Source organism: Hyposmocoma kahamanoa, unplaced genomic scaffold (assembly GCF_003589595.1).
Source record: "Hyposmocoma kahamanoa isolate Upper Pololo Valley unplaced genomic scaffold, ASM358959v1 215, whole genome shotgun sequence".
Classification (NCBI taxonomy): domain Eukaryota; kingdom Metazoa; phylum Arthropoda; class Insecta; order Lepidoptera; family Cosmopterigidae; genus Hyposmocoma; species Hyposmocoma kahamanoa.
Window position 1 is genome coordinate 2635630 of NW_020653736.1, and position 23511 is coordinate 2659140.

At 37.2% G+C, this 23511-nt stretch overlaps 1 protein-coding gene across 3 annotated transcripts in view; it reads right to left on the reverse strand.

The window, feature by feature from the left end:
- The window catches only part of LOC113227789 (protein 4.1 homolog), a 141531-nt gene that overhangs the window by 869 nt on the left and 117151 nt on the right, over positions 1 to 23511 (reverse strand). The window contains exons 9-18 of one of the 3 annotated variants that reach the window (XM_026460789.1): positions 15478 to 15575; positions 12603 to 12680; positions 11530 to 11635; positions 11217 to 11281; positions 5226 to 10874; positions 4714 to 4932; positions 3844 to 3942; positions 2943 to 3029; positions 2196 to 2312; positions 539 to 649 (exon numbers count right to left, since the gene is read on the reverse strand). In XM_026460789.1, the coding sequence (XP_026316574.1) occupies positions 539 to 649; positions 2196 to 2312; positions 2943 to 3029; positions 3844 to 3942; positions 4714 to 4932; positions 5226 to 10874; positions 11217 to 11281; positions 11530 to 11635; positions 12603 to 12680; positions 15478 to 15575 (6629 nt within the window). The remainder of the gene's footprint in view (positions 1 to 538; positions 650 to 2195; positions 2313 to 2942; positions 3030 to 3843; positions 3943 to 4713; positions 4933 to 5225; positions 10875 to 11216; positions 11282 to 11529; positions 11636 to 12602; positions 12681 to 15477; positions 15576 to 23511) is intronic. The other 2 variants (XM_026460791.1, XM_026460790.1) reach the window with 2 other exon arrangements.

Below are 23511 nucleotides of genomic sequence, written 5' to 3' on the forward strand. Positions count from 1 at the left end.
GTTTCCTAATTGGTTCATGTCTAATAAGTAGTCTGGGTAGTGTCCCTGAATAAATTTTGTGTCTCTAATTGTTACAGTGGCATATAAGTTTCTACATTATAGTTTGGTATTTAGTGATAACGTCTGAAACATCATTATTATAATTTTATATGAACATCTGTTAAAGTTGAAAAAACAAAATTGTTCATTTTAAAATATTGATTAAGTCTCATGAGTTTTAGCGTTGGTTTCTTCAACCACCTGAGTTCAACCCATCGATTTCTGTTAATACCCAAATGCGTCAAAATAAAGACATTTTATGAATATATACAAGAATAAGACCTATTCTATTTTTACAAGACATTTAATGTTTTGTTTGTGTATGTTTGTTTTGTTAAAGGTTTGTTTTTTTCTATTATAGAAGTACTTTTGTAGTAGCAGATTTTTAATCTAATAAAGTTGGGCGTTAATAAAACTGCAAACAGGAGAAAAATTATCCCTCCTTTCGTCAATTTTTCAAGAGTTCAAATTTTCTGAACTGAGACAAATAGAGACGTGCCTGTATGGCCTCGGCGAGGGCGCGATCGTGGTCGATGGGGTCCCCGTCTGACTGGATTGTGATCTTCTGCTCGACACGCGTTTCAATCACGCCGTTGCGCTCCGTTTTGTACTGCACACACAGTAAGACTTTAATAAAATGGCACACTCCTAACGTAGTATGAAATATACTTACGAAAAATCGAAAACTGAACAAGATTAATGTTAAATGAGGTAATCTTGTCTAATCTTCTTGTCGTAGTAATTTCTTAAATGAAGGTAGAATCGCTCCGAAACAAAGTTAGAAAGTGTCATGCTCTAGTTAGTTATATTCAGTATATCGTGCAGGATTATACGTCCATTATACGTCCTGTTGCTGAGCACGGGTCTCCTCGAAGGAGATCGTTACGGCCATAGGCTAGCCCACGTCAGTTGGGGACTTCACATGTTTTTGCAAAACCCTTCCAAGGGGTCTACTATGAGCTTATAAGCAGCCAGGCAAGTTCCATGCAATTCACTTGACGTGGTAAAACTGTATTGCTTAAATTCGTATCATGACCTACACAAAGTTGAACGGGAATGGCATGACAGGTTTTAAACATTAATTATTGTCTCTGGCTGGCTAGCTGACATCTAACAAGAGCGAGATGGAACTACATACTTAATCATATGAAAGAAATAGACAGATCTACTATTCTGGGAGCGTTCAAGCACAATTAACCGGTTGTGTTCAAAATGAGAATAATTATGTTTTTTTTTATTAATTTTATCATTAATTATACTTACTATGTTGTTTTGTAATATCGGCAACTTTTCAATCATATTTTACAATTTGTCGTACGACAAAATTACATGTCAGGTCTAGTCATTATCATTGAAATTAATAAGGTGAGTTTGTAATTTGATAACATGATTGGAACGTATCTTGAATTCGTACGTCGCATTAAAGTCAAACTTGGCACTATTTAAAAGTTGCTTTACGATTTTCGGTCAATAAAATTATTAAAATTCCATTTAAAAAGTGCAATAACATTCATGCCAATAATTTATCAACAATACTTTAAAGATTAGAAACTTGAACTAAAATTTTCAAAAACCTAGTGTTTATTTATTGACAATCGGCTATATAGTTTATAAAGATAACAAATAAATGAAGCTGAAAATATAATCAAACTTAAACGAAATTTCTTAAAATATAACAAAATGTAAAGAAGTTAGCCACGGAGTAACTTTTTTTGAATTGCTTATTTTTATAGATGAGACCGCCATTTGCATGGCAAATGGCACATCATGATACGATTTCGCTATGAAAGAAAAGGTGAACGGTTTCCGAATGGGGAACGTAAACTGCATGGACAGTGAATTGTTTTTGTGAGGTCAAAGTATAAATTTGACAGGCAATCCAACTTACAGGCTTAAATAGGATTGCTCTAAGAGCTCATAGTAGGCCCCCAGGTATTGCAGGTTTAATCATTATGTTTTCTGTCACCGTTAGTGAAAGGTATTACATTGCAAACATTCACAAATGTATGTTGGCAATGTTAACTTAGAAACTAAAGCCGAAAGTAGATGCTGCTATAGAGAATTGTACGCTGACTCCTAAATTACATAAATAAATATAAAGAATGCAATTCTGGTTGAGAAGCATATTATATGCTATTAAAACGTGGCAATCCTACCGTGATAGTCTCGACAGTGCGCGTTTTGGAGCTGATAGTCTGCGAGGAGACCACCTCGCCGTCTGGCGGCGCTTCGCCCTCTTCGGGCACTACCTCCGGCTGCGGGCCTGTGCTTGTCTGGAGAAATAACAATTGCAAGTTAGGATGCTACAAAACCTTATAATAATATAAATTACAAACCCAGATTTCTTTTATCAATGTAAGACTAAAATATGACTACGACCCCACAAAATATCTTTTTTTTTATAATATCAAGTGACGGGACGAACAAGTCTTGCGCCTGATGATAAGCAACACGCCTGTCCATAACAATTGCAGTGCCACTCAGGGCTTTAAATCGCAAAGATCAGAGGGGCATTGCCACTGCGCTTGTCACCCTGAGACATAAGTTGACAAGTCTCACGTGCCTGTAATTTCACCAGCACCCTTACCCCTCAAAACCGGAACACAATAATGCTGACATTACTGCTCGGCGGCAGAAATAGGTAAGGTGGCAGTACTTCCGTGGACGAACTCTTTAACAAGGAGCTCTACTGCTACTGATTCCCTTACTCTGATCAGATCTTACCGTATTCTCAATCCGAAAGATGCTACTTTAGACTTTAGATGGATTTTCGCATAGAGAATAATAATATCTTGCTCTATATGTCGCTCTCGTGCAAGTCGCGCCCTGTCGTGCTAGCCCTACTGAATAGAATGTGACCTTTTTCTTGAATGGACGTGACTAATAATTGTGGATGTACTCACTCTGGCAGTAGCCCCATGGACCATAGTGCCGAAGGGCGCGTTGCCCATGACGGTGCTCGTTGTTGTCGTGCGATACGAGCCCGGTTCCTGGAAAGTCATCTTTGTTAATATATTTTTAGACGCTTTAAATTTTGTTACACAATGTTATTATACTTTGTAATTATAACGTGCTTATAAAAGCAGAGCATAGCCGTGTGGTTTTCTTAGATACCATTTACAAGACCTAGACTTGGTAATTGATTTGATTTCCAAGGTTCAACAGACGCCTTATGGATATTATAACTAGTTTAATTAAAGTCCTTTCAGAGTTAATGGACATTTTAAAATAAATAAAACAATAGCAATCGAATTTGTACATACCTGATTCAAATACAAAGCTCATAAAATGCAAAATCGGCATTACAGCAAAAAGAAGAAAAATATACTAGGGCACGTAAGATGATCCAGTCAAATTTCATGCTACGAAAATGCAAAGTGCATGCTAACACAAACACGATTGAAACGACAAGTAATAGAATATCCTAGTAATTTTTACTCACTCTTCGTGTACTGTTTCTCTAACTTATTTGGTGGAGAACGCTCTTGGTTTTCGATAACAGTTCAACTAGATTATTATAATGTAGCATTGTCGTTGATTTTTGGTTTATTTAATGTACTTTTTACAAGCCATGGGAAGATACAAAGGATTACAACATCAATAGCGTAATCTCAAAGATCACGAATAATTACGAACGCTATTTTTCGTGTTTATAAGTTAGTATACTTTTACTAAAGTCAAAGGCCAAACTCATAGACGTTACATTATGGCTAACCCTTTTTTTTATTAACTGATAACAATTACGACAAATGCAATATTTATCACAATTGAACTATCATCTTAGAGAACATAGGCCATACTAACCGTCGTATAATAATGTCCTTCACCGGCGCCTTCTTCGAAATCGATCGGTGTACCAGAATCTCCACTACTCAGCGAACTTTCTGAGCCGCGTCTAGTAAGCTGATCACCGTGATGGTTAGATGATGACCAAGTTTAGTTCCAGTGATTAAGTCAGCCATAGGATCAAGTTTGACACCAAAAGAATTATTTGGCAAGTGACCAGGATTGTCCAAGTGATAAATTGGATTTGAAGATATTTGGTCGAAGGATTTGCCAAATAATCACATAGATCGAATGATGGTCAGGTTATAATTCAACTCAGGTTAACACGTCATACATATGATAATGTTGAAGTGTCATTTCGTCCATGTTTGGTTTTGGCCGTGCGTCAATGGTATAGTGTGGTGAATAGATGAGGCCAAAATGTTATGTACCATCAGTCGTTTTATTAAAACCACAGTTCAATTTAAGTTTGCCAATATTTGTCCAATTCATGGTTGGATATAGTTTCATTTCATGCGTTTCAAGCACAAGTGGTTCCATAATTTCATGTCCAGTTTTGATGTCGATTTTGGAATGGAAAGAAAATAAAAAAAAAAAAGAAAATTAGAACACAATCAGTCATGCAAATGGGTGACAGCTTTTTCTTAAAACTAAGCAAGAAAATCATATTAAATCACTTCTACTAGAAGACATGAAGCGCATGAATTTAAAAAAAAACTGTCACTTAAAAAGGTAATAGAAAACAAAATGAATTAATAATCCAATGGAATGAACCAATAAAAGAACCGAAAACAAGGAAAAATCAAACTAGATGCCATGCTAAATGATCATGATATTGCAACATTTTGGCATATTCTTGCGTCCTATTTAAATAGGTCTGAATGTTACCTGATCGCCTGTTGTCACTGTCGTTTTCACTTGTTGTGTGAGAACTCGTTGTTCTTGTCTTGTAGCTGACGACGTCAATGTGTGAGCAACAGTTTTTTCCTCCATTTGCTGGGTCTTGGCTTTCGTGTCAAGGTCGTGGTGTGTAGTAGCTGTCCGCGTGGTAACAGCTCTCGCGGTCACATATGGACTCTTTCCTTCCATCGGTTCCAGGCTTTCCGCCTAATGGGGTTAGACTAGCATGCTTAACTATTTACAGGGAATACTAGCTACTGTTCTACCAATATCAAGACTGAATATAAAGGTGGCTATGAATAATAAAAGTGACATAGGAATGATATTGTTAGAACGATAACATAATAAACATTGAATCTACAGAAGCATTGAGCTTTAAGTAAAAATTGGAGAAAAATAATTAAATGAAGCCACACATTACAACAAAATTAAGGAAAAATCTGGGTGGCGTCTCTTGCCTGTTAAGGTTACTCAAAACGTATGTACAGTAACAAACGAACCTTATTTGTGTGTGTCGAGAATGTCACTTCACCGGTTCCTAAGTTCTCGACTTCCTGCTCGACATTGTGCGTGACACCATCATCATTTTTCGTCAGTAGCTGCTTGGTGGTAGTCTTGACTACTACAGGAGGTGTGGGAGTTTTCTTGCTGCGCTGTGATATGGGGATTTTAGAGGAATTCGGGGTAGAGGATGACACGTAACCCTGATGTCTAATATGTTCACTGGTCGTGTACTCCGTGAAACTCTTAGGATCATCGCCTCGCGCAGGACTCTCGTCCTTTCCAAATGTGGAAAACTTATGAGTGTTTACTGTCTGAATGTCAATATTGGCAGGAAGATCCTCGGTTTCCTTCTCAATAGTATAGTTTCCACTCTTATCGCCGAAATGTGAAGGATCAATTTGTGAATAATGTAATATGAGCTGCCCGGTAACTGGATCTCTAACCGCGGTGCTTGGATCAATGTCGCCCGTGTCAGGATCTATGTCTCCGTATTCTGTCTTAATTCTGCCCGTAACAGGATCTATTTTGCCCGATAACGTCATTGTCTGAGTGACAGTTGTTCTCGCACCCTTCAGTCTCGGGTCATCAGGATCTACGTCAATCGTTTCACCGGTGATGGGGTCCACAATTTGATACAAGTAAACTGTCTTTGTTGTAATGATTCTTCCCGTAGTTTCATCAATAGTGCATTCTTTAGGATCAACCTCTTTAACGCGTCCTTTATCGTCCTTTTGTGTGATAATGAAAATCTTAACAATAACGAGCCTGCCTGTTCTTGGATCAATTTTTCCCACTTTGGTGTAGATTTCCCCGGTGCCAGGGTCGACTTGAGATACGGAGTAGAGAGGTTGATTGTTCTCATCTACATCGCCAGTAGCTGTATAGACTTGTCCGTTAACAGGATCAACCTTTATGAGCGATTTGTCAATGTCTGTAGTTCGTACGATGGTTCCAGTCTTTGGATCCAAACGTCCGTAGATTGTTATAATGTATCCAGTAGTTGGATCGATCTGTCCAGCGGTGAACAAAGTTTCGCCAGTTTGTGGATCTTTAGGTCCAGCGACCCAAATTTGGTTGGTTTTAGGATCAACTTTAACGTTTCTGGGGTCATTAGCAACAATTTGCTTCCCAGATACAGGATCGACTTTATTCTGAATTATTCTCAAGCAAATTAATCTACCGACATCCTTGTCAGGTTTCCCAGATTTCGGGTTGACTTGTCCACTTCGAAGCAAAACTTGTCCAGTGACTGGATCAACTTTAACCTCTTTACTCTCGAATTTTCCCGTCTTTGGGTCGTTGTATGTGACTGTTCCCTTAACTAGGTCTATTTGTCCATATTTAGTATCAATTTTGTTGGTTTCAGGGTTAAGTTGACCAGTAGTACTTTCAATGACAGAGTGTTTGGGTTCAATAACTCCCTTCTTTGCATCAACTTTTCCGACAAATGTTGTTACTTCAACTACTGGGTCAATGTGAGTTCCCACAACTATTAACTGACTTAAAGTTGGATTAGATTTGCCAGTTTTGGGATCGATCGCACCAGTGACAGTAATTTGGCCGTTGTTCTCATCAATATGGACAGGTTTGGTGTCTTGTGCGCCAGATGTGTTGGTAACGAATATAACTCCATTTGAAGGGTCAATAACGCCATACTTCGTTGAAATATGTCCGGTATCAGCGTCGACTTTGCCTTTAGTGTGTTCTATCGTACCGGTTTCAATATTAACCTTTCCGGTTCTAGGGTCAACTTGGCCAGTAATAGTTGTAATTTCAACAACAGGATCATCTTGTTTGGCAACACTCAAAAGCATTCCTAAATTAGGATCAGTTTTGCCAGTCTTAGGATCAACTGCTCCTGAATGGATGAATATTTGACCAGTTTCAGGCAAAACCGTACCATCCCTGGTTTGTTTCTGTCCTGCGGCATCCGTAACGACAATAGTACCTTTGTTAGAATCTATTACACCATACTTAGTTTCAATCTGGCCGTTAGGATCAAGAATGCCAGTAAGATGTTCCACTTCAGCGGTGTACAGATCGGGTTTCTTCGTCTTAGGGTCGAGTTTAGTGAACACAACCATGATTTTGACAATCTTCCTCTTGGGTGGTTCGGGAGGAGCCGTTGTAGGCTTAACAGGCGACGCTCTTTGAACGGCAGTGATAGGCGAAGCTTTCTGCGCGTAACTAGCAATTACTGGCGATGAAGTACGTACCGGCGATTGTAAAGGAGTTTGCATTGGGGTGGAAGCAGGCGTTTTTACTGGGGACGGGATCTGTCTTGCTGGGGACGCGCTAGCTCTCTGGGTGATTGGCGCTACTTTAGGCAACACGTTGTTTTTGTCTACAATAGTAAGTTGCTGGGCGAATGAGGGGTCCACTTTGCCTGTTTTAGGGTCAACAACTGCAGTAGTAACAATAATATTTCCTGTCTTTGGATCGATTTCCGCTTGCTTCAATTCTTGCTTTCCACTTGCTGGGTCTTTGTATAGAATCTGACCCGATTTAGGATCGATAATGCCGAAATCTGTATGAATCTTTCCATCTTCAGCACTAACATAACCTTTCGAAGCATCAATGGTTCCAGAACCGGCGTCTACAGTTTTGGTTTTTGGATCATACTTGCTTGTAACAATAACGAGTCGAACTTCGCCTTTACTAACTGGCTTAGCAATAGGTGTAACGGTTTTGTTCACAATACTGTACTGTTGAGCAAGAGTTGGATCGACTCTTCCAGTGTTTGGATCCACAACTTGACTTGTGATGAGCATATGTCCGTTAGAAGGATCGACTTGTGCTTTCTTGACCTCCTGTTTCCCCGTCTTGGGATCTGTAATAATGATTTCCCCTGTTGCTGGATCAACAACTCCAACTGCAGTTCTGATCTTACCATCAGGTCCAATGGTTCCACTGACAGTATCGACATGAGCTTGGCTCGGATCAATTTTTTTCGTTCGTGGGTCATATTTAGTTGTAATAATAACCAAATGAATTTCACGTTCAACTGGTTTTACGTCTTTATCAACAATGCTTAGCTGCTGTGCTAAAGAAGAATCTATCTTTCCGGTCTTCGGATCAACAACGCCTGATGTCAGAATGAAATGCCCAGTTTTAGGGTCAGCAACAGCTTGCTTTATATCCTGTTTCCCTGTCTTAGGATCAATGCATTCAAACTTACCCGTTTTCGGATCAAGAATACCGAAGTTCGTGTGAACTTTTCCGTCAGAAGCAACGACGCCTCTTGAGGTCTCTACATAGCCATTGGGATTATCTAACCTCTTATTCTTAGAGTCATATTTGTTTGTTATAACAACCAGTTGTACTTCTTTACCTGGCACTGCGGCAAACTTATCTTTAGGTTTATTAACAATACTTATCTGCTGTCCAAGGCTAGGATCGATCTGTCCTGTGTGCGGATCTACAACACCCGAAGTAAGTAACAGGTTTCCTGTCTTAGGATCAACAGTGGCTTTCTTCACCTCTTGTTTACCTGTTACAGGGTCTGTAATTATAATTTGACCAGATGCTGGATCAACAACACCGTAATCGGTAAGAACTTTGTCATCAACACCGATTTTTCCAGGAATTGTGTCAACGTGAGCCTTTGAGAGATCTAATTTCTTATTTTTAGGATCGTATTTGCTTGTGACAATGACCAGATTGACATGTCTTTCAGGGATTCCTTTAGGAGCATCCTTATCAACCACAGTGAGTTGCTGAGCAAGGGAAGAGTCAGTCTTTCCAGTTTTGGGGTCAACAACTCCAGAGGTGATGAGAAAGCTGCCCGTTTTAGGATCAATGGTGGTTTGTTTGGAATCTCTCTTTCCGGTTTTGGGCTCAGTGAAATATATTTTTCCGGAGTTCGGATCTAATATACCAAAGTTTGTATGGACTGTGCCATCTTTGTCACTAATAATGGCTTGAGAAGTTTCAATGAAACCGTTAGGGTTATCTAATTTTTTGTTCTTTGTGTCGTATTTCGATGTAATAGCAACAACTTGCACTTCTTTTCCAGGTACGACGGCAAATGTACTCATAGGTTTATCGACAATACTGTACTGTTGTCCCAATGTAGTATCTAATTGGTCTGTCCTTGGATCTACAACTCCAGATGAAAGCAGGATGTTACCTGTCTTAGCGTCAACTTGAGCATGTTTGACGTCTGTTTTTCCTGTCTTAGGATCAGTAACTTGGATATCACCAGTCCTAGGGTCAATAACTCCGTACTCAGTGTAGATCTTGCCATCAGTTCCACTCAAAACACCTTTTACTGCGTCAACATGAGCAAAGTGCGGGTCTAATTTCTTGTTCTTCACATCGTATTTGCTTGTAACAACTACTAATCTGACTTCTCTGTTAGCTTTTGTTGCATCTTTCTCAACTATGCTGAATTGCTGGCCAAGAGAAGAATCGACCTTTCCTGATTTTGGATCAGTGACTCCAGTAGTTATAAGAATGTTACCAGTTTTCTGGTCGACATAGGCTTGTTTAGGCTCCTGCTTCCCGGTTTTTGGGTCGATGTAGTCAATTCTACCATTTCTAGGATCAATGACGCCAAAGTTTGAAGATACTTTGCCATCGGGTCCTACAATTGCCTTTGAAACGTCAACATGTCCGTGAGAGGCATCTAATTTCTTGTGTTTGCCGTCATATTTGGCTGTGATGACGACCAAGTCGACTTCTCTACCAGGTTTGGCACCTACCTTATCATCAGCTTTGTCCACAAAACAATACTGTTGAGCTAAAGTAGGGTCAATTTTGCCCGTTTTGGGATCAATTACACCTGAATTAAATAGAATATGTCCCGTTTTATTATCAACGTGACCATTCTTGGTTTCTTCTTTTCCTGTAGCTGGATTTGTGTACGTGATTTGTCCAGACTTCGTATTAATTAATTCCTTTTCAGTTTGAATCTTGCCGTTGCCTTTGTTAATTGTTCCTTTTGTAACTAGAACAGTTCCATTGGCATCGTCGAGCTTCTTCGATTTGGGATTATATTTACCGGTAATTATGACTACTTGTACTTCGTTTTCAGGTTTTACTACAGCTACGGGTGCGGCAGCTCCAACTGGTGTTTCATGCATTGCTCTCTCCGCGTTTAGTAAAGCAAGTGTAGGATCGATAACGTTCGCTTTAGCCTGTTCCTTCAAAGCAGCTGACTGCACGTAATCTATGCCTGGTGTAATAAGCTTGCTAGGATCTTCTGGTGTTTTTCGTTTCTCAGCGCTTTCAACTAACTTTTTGTCTTGGCCTGGTGCGTAATTGAAAGCAAGGCCTGCCTTTCTGGTGGATGGACTTTGACTGGCATCATGATATTTCTGTCTTTCATCCGAAATCGGTTCTTTGTCATAACTGAATGCACCTTGAAGTATAGGTTTGGTGCGCGATGGACTCTTTTCAGTATCTGTGTATTCATAGGGCTTTGTGTAGCTTGGTTTCTCGTCGGTTTTAACAGGGCTTTTTTCTAATGAACTATCGAGATTTGAACTCTCGTTAGATGAATCAAGCATGGCGACTTTACTTTTAGGATCTTTGATCTTTTTGTCTTTAGGCGATTTTGGTGATCTGTCTTTGACCTTAGGCGATTTTTCTTTTGGAGACTTTTCAGGTGATTTCTTGCCACCGAATAAACCAAAACCTCCCGCCTGATGGGATAGGAATGAGGAAAAAACAGAAAATAAAATTAAAAGTAAAATAATAAAAATTATAAATGCGACAAGGAATATTTGTATAAGTTTAATGACCAACTTATACTGAAAAACATTGAGCGAACTGAATATAAAATGCAATATGCAAGGCATGCCTCGGTTATAGCATTTTCTAATAATTATATTTACAAATTTGTATGATACATTATATCTACTTATAGTGACATTCCGTGATCATTTTCAAATGCCTTGGTTCTACCGTTCGAAAAAGTAAGAGATTCATTACATAAATATATTGGCGAATTAATAAAGAGTAGGTTATTTTAACATATCACATACCTTAGATTTCCTAGGCGTAGTATCTACATTGTTTGTGACACCAGGATCACTGGACGTGTCTGTGCCTGGAAAAGAACCAAATAAACAAAAGTCAAAAAAGTACATAGTAAACGCTATTATTTTGTTTTTCCAGAGTGGACTCTTAACAACGCTGTCTTATTAGAATTATCATCATAATCAATTACATTCTATTCTTATTTATTTTCTAATTCATTTCTAAATCGCTTTGCTGACTATCAATAAATTATTAACCCTTCTTTGAAAATACTATATTATGCTTCAACAAATGGTCATCATCATAGTGTCAACTTACCGTTCTCAGCGGGTTTCTTCTGCTCAACAACCTTCTCCTTTTTCTCTTCCTTCTTATCAGTAGGGGGTGCTGTTGGCATCACCTTCACCGCCCCGGCGGGCGGCTTCTGCAAGAACCAGTATCAGAGTCAATATATGTCCTAGATTATTTTAATAACCATCATTGCGATAATATATCATGCTCTTGCGTTGTTAACCTGACATGTCTTTGTACAACCCGCAAAGATTAACAGGAGATTTCGCATTGATGAATTTTAGTCAAACTTTGCAAAATATGCGTGACAAACCTGAATTAGTCTTGTAATTCCCAGCGCCCAAGCGAGCTCTCTCTATTAAGCTCTACGGGTCAAGCAAGGTTGTGATAAATAGGGCGTCATATAGTTCTTGTTCTACTGACTCTTTTGACGAGTGTCTTATGAAAACATTACTCATGTGCGACTTAAACAAAAATACTACTTCTAATTTCTACATCCAAAGAAAAAATGAACTGTGATAAATTGTAATGAGAATGCACAAGTCCTTATAATAAGAATAGTTTATATTTGTGTAAGGATACGATTTGTATTTTTAATTATTTACTTCATCTTTAAAGTAACGAAAGTCAGCTTTAAAATGGTTTCCCTTCAAAGTGACGTCAGCATCAAAGCGCCGACTCCTACTTTTATAAATCTGTTTCCAAAAAGCTAATATTTGAGAATAATCAAGGCTGAATAAAAATTTACTAGACCACGTCAGCCGTTAACGTCTGTTCCATTTTATTAAAAAAACTGCCCTTTGTATCTATTGTCTTCTTATTTAAAATGTTCAAAATATGAATAAGATAAGCCAAACTATATGTATATACAGGGTTATTTTCTAAGAACTCAAAAACTAACCACAGCATCCAAATCAATGAAAGAAACTCTGTTCTATCACGTTAGAAAATTCCAGTAAACAAGTCGAAGGAATCGCTGATGAAGGTTTGTATGTAAATTTCATACAAAAAAAGGTTGTTTCTTTTAATGACAGAAATGCTGTGTTATAATTTCAAGTCAATGAAACATAACCCTATACGAGCGTCAGGGGAGTATGAACCTTGTCCGGTGGCGCGAGGTACTCCCCCTCGAGGGAGGATGCGGAGGAGGCGCTGGTGCCCCCCGAAACGCGCCGCAGCTGTCCGGCAGCGTGCGACAGTCAATGAGTTAACATATCGAAGGTATACATAAATAGACTTCATATTTAGAAAATTCATAGCCCCTAACGCAGCTTGGTCCAACCGTATCACTTGGTAGTAGGCGTTCATTGGTAAGAGTATAGATGTACATTGCTTGGAGAGTTTGATCGGTTCCAGAATAGTACATCTATTTATTAAGAGTGCCAAGGAATGTACGTCTACTAACAATAAATCGTCCTTTTTAGCACTAACGATACACGGGCATATACTCTTTTATTAGTGATGTAGACCGAGACCACAGACCTCCAATAGCCGCGCTTATCGGGCGGGAATAATGACATTCAATTAACTGCCACTTTTTTAGCTAAGTGCTTACTAAATAAATGGCAATACATTGTTCATATCATTCAAAACTTTATTTGTTTTTGATTAATTCATAAACTATTAACTAACTATGTTTATCTCAGACGTAATGAACCATGCTCAACAAAATGTACATGAATGATTGATTAGTCAACAGTACTTAGTAATAGTCAATTTAACTAAACTAGTTTATTAACAACAAACTAAATGTGTTATTTACCGGTGAACTCTGTTACTATGTTCCATTTATGGTTGTTGCCAAAAAAACTACCTTTACCTTACTAAATTGTTACTTTTGTGTTTATATAAAGGGTGACTTCTGTTGTTTGTTTTTTTTAATAAAAAAATATTGCTTTAAAAAAATTTAAAAAATTTAATGAAACTCAAAAAAAATTATTTTTTTCATAGTTAAGCAAATTACACTTGAAATCATCAAATTAATTACAACAATAATCATATTGCTTTTGTTAAAAAATATTTTACACATAGACTTTGTCACTGTACTGTTATTTCTTATAGGTAAGTGTTACAATACATCAAGTGAAAGCTGGAGATGAATTTCATGCATCTTGTAATCCTATATCCTAACTACAATAACTAATCCTGTGTAGTCCTTACTTAACAGCACCTTTTTAATATAGTTTTAAATTTTTCTCTGATAGTTGTATTACTTCACCTGGTATTTTATTTGCAATTTCCTATGAAAGATGAGGCTACTTTATGCAATCTAAATTGTAGGAGTGCCAATTTACGTCGTCGGTGTTTTGTAGAAAGAGCGTAAGCGATATTTTCAGGGAGCACATATTAATGTTCACGACTGTTTTAAAATATTTACATTCCGTTTTAAATTACATTTTAAAACTTAAACTTACCAAAATTTTGTTTTACAACGGAGCGTAAATATAAATAAAACAGTCGTTTAAATTCTAAAACACGCTTCCATATTTTTTTTTTTTCGAAATATCGCTTACGCCCGCCCTTTCTATAAGACACCGACGATGTTTACTGTGGAGTAACAACAAACCTACATAAAAATAAAGCGAATTATGATAAAATGCGAGGAGTCGACTTATTAAAATGGAATCACAAAATTTTTCTGACCAGCTCGAGTGTGGGACTACCTTAAAAAATGATATCTAAGGAAACGGTCAAATTTGTCAATTTATAATATTTATCACATAAATGGAACATAGTATGATGTCTAATCATGCAGTGAACAATATTACATTTCATTATGTCTATGAATTTTGAAAATAAGGGATAAGTTTCTATTATTGAATTTGACATTATTTACACTGTGGGCGCTGGATGAGGAGGTCCAGGTTCGATTGCCAGTAGCATCAATTTGGGATATGAACTTTTGTAAATTGGTTCTCATCGGGGGTTTTGGGTGAGTGTGAATTTCTTTGCTCTGATACTAAACGTGGATCTTGTGTTGGATACAAGCAACCGGCAAGTAGAAGTGAATATTCTAATTCTCATACAATTGATAGACATAGTCACCGGTTACAGCGGCCGGACACTTTCGCCGGTTGCTTGTATCCAACACAAGACACACATTTGCGGGGCGCCATATAAAGCAGGTCCATAGTTTGGTATAAGTTAACAAATAAACAAATAACGCCCACACTCATAGGGACTAGGAACTAGGGAAACCCTGTATCGCGTTTGCCATGGACACACATATAGGTAGACAACCACGAATTACACCCAAACTGCGAGAGAAATAAATATAGTCCATACAAATATTTATCCCGGCCCGGAATCAAACCAGGGACCTCTGTGTGGCGGTCAGCATGGTAACCGTTCGGCCACGGAGGCAATTATTGGTGTCGTTGTTAGGCACATTATTATTATTATAACTATTTGACTTCTTTCATTCGTTGACTCCTAAATTTAAAGGATAATATCTGGAAGTTCTGACATTACAATAGATTGCTAATAAATAGCTCGGAATTACCAATGCACAATCTAGACTCTTTTAAATTTCCTAGGATATTTCGTTCGTTCTTTTCACGAGACACCTTTAAAGTCATTTTTGGTATTATAATTAGAGAGAAGTATAATTAAAAGTGTAAGAACAATAAGTAGTTTGACTTTAGCTGTAATCAATTAAGCAGTGTAGAGTGTTGTCTTTTGAACTAATTGAAAATTAATTTTATTTATTTAGACACCTTTTTGACAATATATTTTAAAAGATGATTTTATTTGAGAAAACGATATATTGCTTTTATTGGTTACGGGTTTTTTTAAAAGTATATATAGATATTTCTCAAAAAAACCTACTTTGAAAATTTCGCCACTTTATTGAAGTTACAAAAATATCCCATTGACATGATATTTTAAATTGTAATATTGCAAAATTGGCTATATTAAATAAACGATTCTATTATATACCTTTTTAATTATATTATTTTATCACAGCATAAATACCTTGTCCTTGATGGTGGGTCTAGGCGCGGGCTGTGGCGGCATGGTGTGCCGCTTTGCTGCATCTCCCGGCATCGACTCATCCTTCTCGCCTGCAAGCGCTGAAATAAAAAAATAACAATGCAAATTACTTGAGTACAATTCGCTGGCCCAACGGGTAGCTGAAAAGGTCCCGGCTTTTATTCCCGGTAAGACCTATTTCTGCCGTCAAGCAGTAATGTGAGCATTACTGTGTTCCGGTTTTGAATGGTAAAGGTGCTGGTAATATTACAGCCACATGATGTCACCTTATGTATCAGGGAGACGGGCGCAGTGGCAGTGATCTCGAAATCTTTGCGATTTAAACCTCTAAGTGGCACTGCAACTGCTATAAACAGGTGTGTCGCTTACCATCAGGCGTACAACTTGGTCGTCCATTCACTAGGTATCATAAAAAAAACCTATTTGGGAACCGAAATTGCGTTAATTGGTTTTGGTTAATTTTATAATTATTACGTCATTATTATCGTTATCGTTGTTGAATAAAAAATTATAAAATTTAAAGCGCGTCTACACGAACTACTACTACTACTACGGTCTAACTTAGCATTTTAACATTCACTTAAATATCGAATAGGTTATTTTAGATGCACTATTTACACTTTATTGTATTAATTATTTCAATGAACAATTTAACTCGTGGTATTGATTCGTATATTTTTGCTTACAAATAACTTCTACATTTAGTCCATCTCGTTGCTTCTAACTGAAAAGCTGCGCCTTAGGAAACTCATTATGTGTTAGCGCTCTTTCACTGCTATGACAAAAATGTTTTTATTTTTCCTTTTCTATTTAATCTGTAATCAGTATTTGTGTCATGTTAGGGAATAGAATAGAATCATTACTTCCATATTATCAATTTCATAATATCACAATTCGAAATATAAAGTCAAGGGATAACATGATCGTCATTAAGGTAAATAACTACAAAAACACAAATAAAAATTTAAATAATTTCAAATTAAAAATTTAATTACAATTTCTTTAAAAGAAATTCCTCTACACTGTAGAATTCATTATCCAATAAAAAGTCTTACAGTCGGGAACAAAACACTTCGTCATTTGTAACACTTTTTACTCGCGGATTTCTCGTTGCGGTTTCGGTAACAGTCGGCCTCCGCCTGTGCATCGCTCGTAAATATGTATGTTTTTAAGCACAAAAACAATTACATCGTGAATGTACTGTGATTACGTTGTCATCACATGGTGCTTTCGAAAAAGGCTTCTACAGAACCGATGAATAAAATGTTTATCCATCTACCTTTAACGCGAGTAAACCTGCAAACTGCCGAATTATTAATAGGAAATTTTATGAGCGCTGAGCAGCACGTCATAGATGATACTATTCCCGAAACCGTGTATAATCATAATATACATACGTAGATTTCACCCAATCCACGTTGAGTGTAACGGAATACATGTTAACACAGACCTGTGACTAGCAGTGCTACTTGAGTGGATTGATAAGAAGGTAATAGATTTGTTTTAATTTCCAGATGTTTTATAGTTTGTAGTATTTTTGTATAAGTTTCTTGTCTACGTTAAATCTACCCCCACCCCAAATTGCTAGGTGGAAATAACCATTCCAATAAATACATTAAATATTATAACTTTTTTATAGAAAAAAAGACCTCAAAAGTTCGTGGAATTACATCTATTTGATAGTTTCATTTAAATCTCTCGTGCTCGAAACCGGATTCATCCTCTAGTTTGCCACCCTTAGAGGTCAAATAGTTTCTTCAAATTTAAATGGGGCCAATTGAGGTACCCTCTTTCCAACAAAAAAGACATACATACATACCAAAAAACACAGTCGAATTGAGAATTTCCTTTTTCTTGAAGTTGGTTAATAAAGTAGCTGTCACTTACGCTCGATCATGACGAATTAAATGGGCATGCCATCGCCAGCGCCATGTTTTTTTTAGATACACAATTGACGCACGCGTTTGTCCAAAAAATGCCTATTCATTCTAGCTTTGGACAACAACCAATTGCATTTTTTATGACATCAAGTGACGGACGAAAACTTCACACAAGCGCAAGTCGTGCGACTGGTGTTAAGCGACACGCCTGCCCATAACAGTTACAGTGCCACGGAAAGCTTTAAATCGCAAAGATCTGGGACACAAGTTAACAAGTCCCATACGCCTGTAGTTTCGCCTACACCCTTACCTTTCAAAACCGAAACACACATTACTGTTTGGCGGTAGAAATATGTAAGTGGCAGTACTTCCGTGGACGAACTCTTTCACAAGGAGCTCTACTGCTACTAAACATTCTGGAATTGCATTCAATACATTCGGGAAAAAGAGAAAAACACTTTATTACTGACCAATATGCCGCAAAAGCGAACGCGCGAAAATTCCACCAAATTTGTCTTTAGCTTTAAAGCGTTAGGCAATTTTCATATAAACTGTGTATTTATTGAAACGTGTTTACGTTAGAGCACCAACAATCTTTAAAAGTTGTTAATGTTGGAAGTACTCCAAAAGCAAGCGCCGGCACGGGTTAAGTGTTTATTTTATCAAATTGAAAGCACTGATTCTGCTGATATTTTGTATATACGAAAACAGTTTTCATAGAAACTGCCGAAAGTTTAAACAAACAAAATGTTCGATTACTCCAAATTCACCCCACGAACTCCTTTTCTGCGCAACTACATTCTAAACTTGCGATATTTTTTTTAATATCACTTTTATTGAAAATCACGATGGTTTACCTACCACGATATTCAATTATTGTTTTGTGAAATTACTCCACTTATTAATACAACGGTCGAACACTAGGAAAAATTCCTTCAATCCAGCTGAATACCAACCAGCGCCTTCAACATACAGTGCCTGACGCTCTCCCAACTGAGCTACGAAACAAACCACTAGACCTTAACAATTTTTCTAAATATTTGTTCTTGGTTTCAGATCTTTTTGTTTTTTATTTTCAAAGTATATCCGACTTGTCAAAGCGAGGATGACATTTGCGCGAAGCGGTATCGACGAGCCGCAAACTAAATTTTAAGTACGTCTGATTAGAGAGAAACAACTGATCTATTCCGCATCGTATTTTCTTTCACCTCAATGTGGTTTCCAACCACAGCTAGTACACAATTGTGCAACCTATACTTCTGTGGCTCTAGTGAAAAGGGGTACAAGTAAAAAAAGTCAACTTTACAAGGAGACGCGAAAAACCGTTAATATGATATTAAGTCTTACTTTTTGACCTTGTATCCCTTTTCATTAGAGCCATACATTTTATACACCTATCTGCTGGGAGTTATCACAAGTTTTAGCAAAAACCCGTGTATAGTATACGGGCCCAGGAAAAATAAAATGAGAACGACAGGATCACCATAGATATCGGAAAAATGTTTTTACTATGCAGGTATACTATTTGCAAAGATGCCAAGTACTCTACAATGTCTGTAATTGCAATACAGAGTTTATGTAAGAAGAAGTACCACTGCCGCCAAGCAACAACATGAACAATACTGCGTTTTTGAAGGGTAATGTTGTTGATGAAAATGCAGGAACATGGGACTTCACAACATTTAAAAAAATTTTACCTTTTAATACCAAGTGACGGGACGAACAATTCGTGCGCCTGTTGGTAAGCGACACGCCTATCCATAACAGTTGCAGAGGCACTCAAAGCTTTAAATCGCAAAGATATTAGGGGCACTGCCACTGCGCTCGTCACCCTTAGACATAAATTGACAAGTCCCATGTGCCTGTAATTTCACCAGCACCCTTAAACCCTTCCAAACCGGAAAGCAGTAGTGCTCACATTACTGCTTGGCGGCAGAAATAGGTACTTGGTAGGTGGCAGTACTTCCTTGGACGAACTCATTGTACCTACGTGTCGGGCTATGACCTAAATCCTCTTTTAAGGGGAAACCCGTGGCTGGTAATGGAACGTATAATAAGTTAATGACAATTAATATGATGAGAAGTGTGGCAGTAACTATCTGTTTTTTTGTCAGCAAAAGGAAAATCATAACGCCTTTATTTCGCATGTACGAAAATTAAATGTACATGCGCAGTGGCTGAATAATAATTACGAAGGGAAACCGATGTGCAAGTGCATTTTCCATGAAATGGAAATAAAGTAAGCAAGCTCGAAGAGAATTGTGTTATATAGACCCTTCGGCAAGGCACATACAGTGCATTTTACTTTGCCATTTGTAATAAGATGACCCTATATGCAAAACAGCACATAGTACCAAATCACGTTTTAGCAATGTTGTGACAAATACTTCTCGTAGATAAGGTCGTTTACGGCTGGTGCTAATTTCATGTTTTTGCATGTCCATGGTTGGGAGAACAACTTAAATACTTATACTTTATCTACTGCATAGGTACTATGCATATAACGTTAAGCTACTAGGTCAGAGTTTACAACAAGTGTAGACTAAAACTCTACGTCTGTACGTGAAACTCATCGAGTGTATAACCAGAAATAAAGACGAAATAAGGGCCATCCATCCCTGGAAACTCATCAGGTAAATGGGCTTTATATCACTTTTAAATATTTTTGCGCTGAAATCACAAATTAAAAAACTGAAATAGTACAGCGCCAACAACTGACCTGTGTGTACGTCTCTATATTTCAAAAATATTCTATATTTATTGTAATAAAGATAATATCTCTAACAATGAGGGGCTGTTCCTTTCGGTGGTGTGGGAAAAACAGCTAAATATCTAATTACAAAACAAACGAAATCACATTTCATCGGTAATTAAATATTAAATAAGTAATTTTTCAATTTTCGTCCATATATTATAGCAAAGGTTAAGGTAAACTGGTCGATTTGAAGTGAAACAATTGATGACACCCTTCAATTGTTTCGAATTCGGGCTGGCCAAGCAGAGCGCAGTTGTCACCGTGATGATTTGGCAGAATAGTTTTCATGTAAACTAAATGACGTTTCGTCTCTACTTTTGGTTATATACTCGATGGTGCAGCTCTACGCAAATTCGCTCGATCGTCGATAGCTACACATTGATTTATTTAAATATAATAAACGTTATTCTCACTTTTTTTTTGTTTCGGTAAATGTGCCGAAGTGTGTAGTTTATCCAAGCCAAAATATATCATTCATTTTCACTTACATTTTTGCTTGTTGCGAAATTGCGAATACGTAACGAAATAAAAAACTTTTTTGTTCTGTTATGGAAAAAAAACGCGTACTTGTCCGCGATATCACCTGATGTTAAACGACAATGTGACCGGTAAGCGTTTATTTAAAAAATGCCTATTGATTTTAGCACGGCTTAAACAATCCTACGGAACATTATACCAGTAGATGGTTCTAGTAGCAGTAAAAGAGATCCGCCCAGGGTAGTACTGCCACCTTACCTATTTCTGCCGCCAAGCAGTTAATGTGAACATTACTACATTCCGGTTTTGAAGGATAAGGGTGCTGATGAAATTACAGGCACATGGGACTTGTCAACTTATGTCTCAGGGTGTCCGGCGCAGTAAGAAAACTAAGGTGTTAGCGATTTAAAGCTCTGAATGGCACTGTACCTGTTATTAAGACCAGGCGCACGACTCGTTCGTCCCGTCACTTGGTGTTATAAAAAAAAAGATGAGAAATAAAAAACCTTATATTGAAATTTAGATGTTTTTACAAAAACTTTCGTTTGTTTTTTATTTAACATAGTATTATTTTAACCTTAAGATTGATTTTCAATGCCTAATTTAGAGCCTCATTCTCTTTAAAACGCTCTGTAGTTAAAAATACTATTTAGCAATAAGGTTCCTTAGCTGCTGCACAAGGGTGTATTGTACATTGTGGCCTGAATTAAATAAATAATAGTGTAAAAGAACTTAATCAAATCCTATACAACGACGTACTTGGATAGCAAATATCCGTTTAATGCATAGGTTCCCAAACTTTTTAAAAAACAGCATTAACGCTCCCCAAATGCTTACGAAGACCCTACCGCCCCCTAGGACTCTTCAGCGCCCACAGAGTGGCGGTAAGGACCACTTTGGGAAACTATGGTTTAATTAAAATGTTAGTGATTGTTTTTACGTATAATATTTTTAAATAAATAATATCTATATCTATAAAGGGCCCATAACGTTGGTTCGTTTGAAAAACAATATTATTCATTCCGAAAGATAATTTAAAAACAATAATACGTACGTCTCCAACAATCGCTGAACACCATTATCACCGATCCACGAAAACACGACGCACTTCACAAAACAAATAGCACTACAAGTATTGTATGAAAAAATATTAGCACGTTTTATTTTGTATTTAAACCACAGGCAAGAAAATAAGGTTCACTGCAAATAATTTGAGAAATAACGGAGTTAGAATCCTGATAGTTATATAACTGCGAATGGCAATCCGAATGATACCTGTCTTAGAGGCACTGCGATAAGCACTACGCCATCTTGCTGAGCTGCAAACCTTTTTATCTCCTACCACTATTGTCTGCTACTAAACTCTATGTTTAATGTTGTTTACATTAATTTACTAATGTGTCGAGACAAATAACCAGTTAATAAAAAAAAACCGTTGTATTTTAATGGTCTCTCGCTCTTCAGGAATTTATGTGCGAAATTTCGTTTTACCATGAGCGGAAAATTGAAGGCAGACATCGTGATGAAACTTGCACGTTGAAGAAGGTTAACAACTATGATCTAAGCCCTCGCCTGAGAGTAGATCAGTGCCCAGCAGTGGGACGTCTAATGGGTGGATAATTGTGTACCAAACATTTTAATATTTCTCTAAAATTAATGTTGTTCTTTTATATATTTTTTCTTTTTATAATAACGCACACACTCAACATAGCCCCGCGCTAGGGAAACCCTGTGTCGCGGGTGCCATGGACACACACATAGGCAACCACTATTATATTTCTCCTGGCTCGGGAATCGAGTCTGGGACCTTCGTAGCAGTCCGGCGTGATAACCGTCCGGCCACAGAAGTAGTTACTTTTTAATTTTTCAATCACTTCAGTTTAAAAAAATATTTATTGTTACATTGCCGGTTTTTTGTAATTTTGTTCAGCTATTTTCTTACCCATGAGATAATTTATATAAATGTTCATATGCAAATTCACAATAACACAAAATTAAAAATCACACCACGCGTCGGTAAAGCTAAAACCGTCTAGCGCATGCGAAACACTGTTGTGTTCAATGTTGACGAGAGCAGATCCGTGAGTCGACTGCCTTATTTCTGTTTAGTGCTTTATTTTAATAACACGCGGTGGTGAATACATATAGCTAACACTATACCCTCCTTATCATAACTGACGTAATCGACATTTTTACCTAAATTTAGTTATTTACACATTCGGGATCAGCGACACGAGATCTACGACCCCTTTTTTAATATCTTATTCAGTTTCCGTTTTATCGTTAAGCCAAATTAGCGTGTAATTGACATTTTTTTTCAAAGAAAAAGAAAACTTTAGGACCCTATATCTTGAAAGTTACCAAGTTATACTCCGTTTAACCATTTATTTAACTTTTGACAGCTCGAATTCTAATTAATTAGAGGAATCCTAATGCGTTTTAGATTCGATTTCTTATAACAATCGATTTTATTTATGAAGAAGATTTTATTTATATAATCGTGAATGTGAGCGGGTTCAAAAAAAGAAGATATTATCTGACTCGTGATATTGCGTTTGACAATTTCTGTACTCAAGAATTAATAATTAATGTTAATGAGGATTCCCGTTCATACGGAGAAGAATCTGACGATTCATTATTAGTTAACAATAAGACTTTATTATAAAGATTTATGATTTATTTCATTTCATTATAAGTCATTAGACAGGTACCTACCTACCACCTACATATACACATACACCTACAAAATTAGGCAGTACTGCAATGACGTTACAATTTAAATTAAATGTTTTAGTTTTTTATATTTCGTTACATGTCACTACGTTTGTATAGGTTAACTTCGGACATTTTTTTCGTGGTTTTTGTATTAGACCCCGATGTCCATTTATTTGGTCAATGGACAGG